The 939-nt window shown below is 37.0% G+C and overlaps 1 protein-coding gene across 1 annotated transcript in view; it reads right to left on the minus strand.

The window, feature by feature from the left end:
* LOC106873942 (neurogenic locus notch homolog protein 1) overlaps nucleotides 1-939 on the minus strand; it is an 80,641-nt gene that overhangs the window by 50,369 nt on the left and 29,333 nt on the right. The window contains exon 13 of the mRNA XM_052966742.1: nucleotides 363-473. Coding sequence (XP_052822702.1) covers nucleotides 363-473 — 111 coding nt within the window. The remainder of the gene's footprint in view (nucleotides 1-362; nucleotides 474-939) is intronic.

Genomic DNA, 939 nt, shown 5'->3' on the forward strand with positions numbered 1-939 from the left:
CGAAGAAACAACGTGAGGACGTGGAATAAGTACATTGTTATTAGACGCTCAGGAAAGGAAAGAAAAAAATGAGGATTTAACGTATCGATCGGAGATCTTCGTCAGAAATATAGGAAAAGTTCAGTGTGCGAGAGAGAGAGAGAGTGTGTGTGTGTGTGTTTGTTCTTGTTGTTCAACATAACATCGAAATTATTTCCAAAATTGTACACTGACGTTATTTACGTAAAGCCATTCATCCAATCACATCCTTTTCATACATAAATGAAGCTTCTACCTCACCTCCTCTGCAACTCATTCTACACTTGTAAAAGCATCGTTAATCTACAGCGATAAAATATGATTGTTTTCAATGCTATACTCACATGCATGACAGTATCGTCCGCTATATCCAGGTCGACATTTACAGCTGAAGCTCCGTCCTCTTCCAATACATGCGCCACCGTTCTTGCAAGGTCTCCTATGGCATGGATTAACTAGCGCATAAAAGAACAAATAAAATTCCTATTTCACAGTCTTATGTATTTTTACAATGCAATAACAGTGGGCTTTCTTTTTATTAATGTGCCCTTCATTGTCTTTACGTATATTCCATTTTTGCTTCTAACTCTTTATGTGTTTTTGTTTTCTTGTCTCACCTATTTCTCCCTCACTTACAGCATGAAAAAAAGGATTTTTAAAAATGTTAAGCATAAAACTTCATTCTCTTATTCTTTCAATCATTTGACTGCGCCCATGCTGGGGCACCGCGTTAATGGGTTTTAATCCGAGAGATCGACCCCATGAGTTATTACTTGTCAGCATAATACTATTTTTATTTGGTGACTTTTGCTGAACCTCTATGTTATGGGGGCGTAAACACACCAAAACTTGTAGCCAAGAATAGTGGGGGGGCTGATATAAGCACACACACACATAATTACATATATATATATATATATA

This window comes from Octopus bimaculoides, chromosome 3 (assembly GCF_001194135.2).
Source record: "Octopus bimaculoides isolate UCB-OBI-ISO-001 chromosome 3, ASM119413v2, whole genome shotgun sequence".
NCBI lineage: Eukaryota > Metazoa > Mollusca > Cephalopoda > Octopoda > Octopodidae > Octopus > Octopus bimaculoides.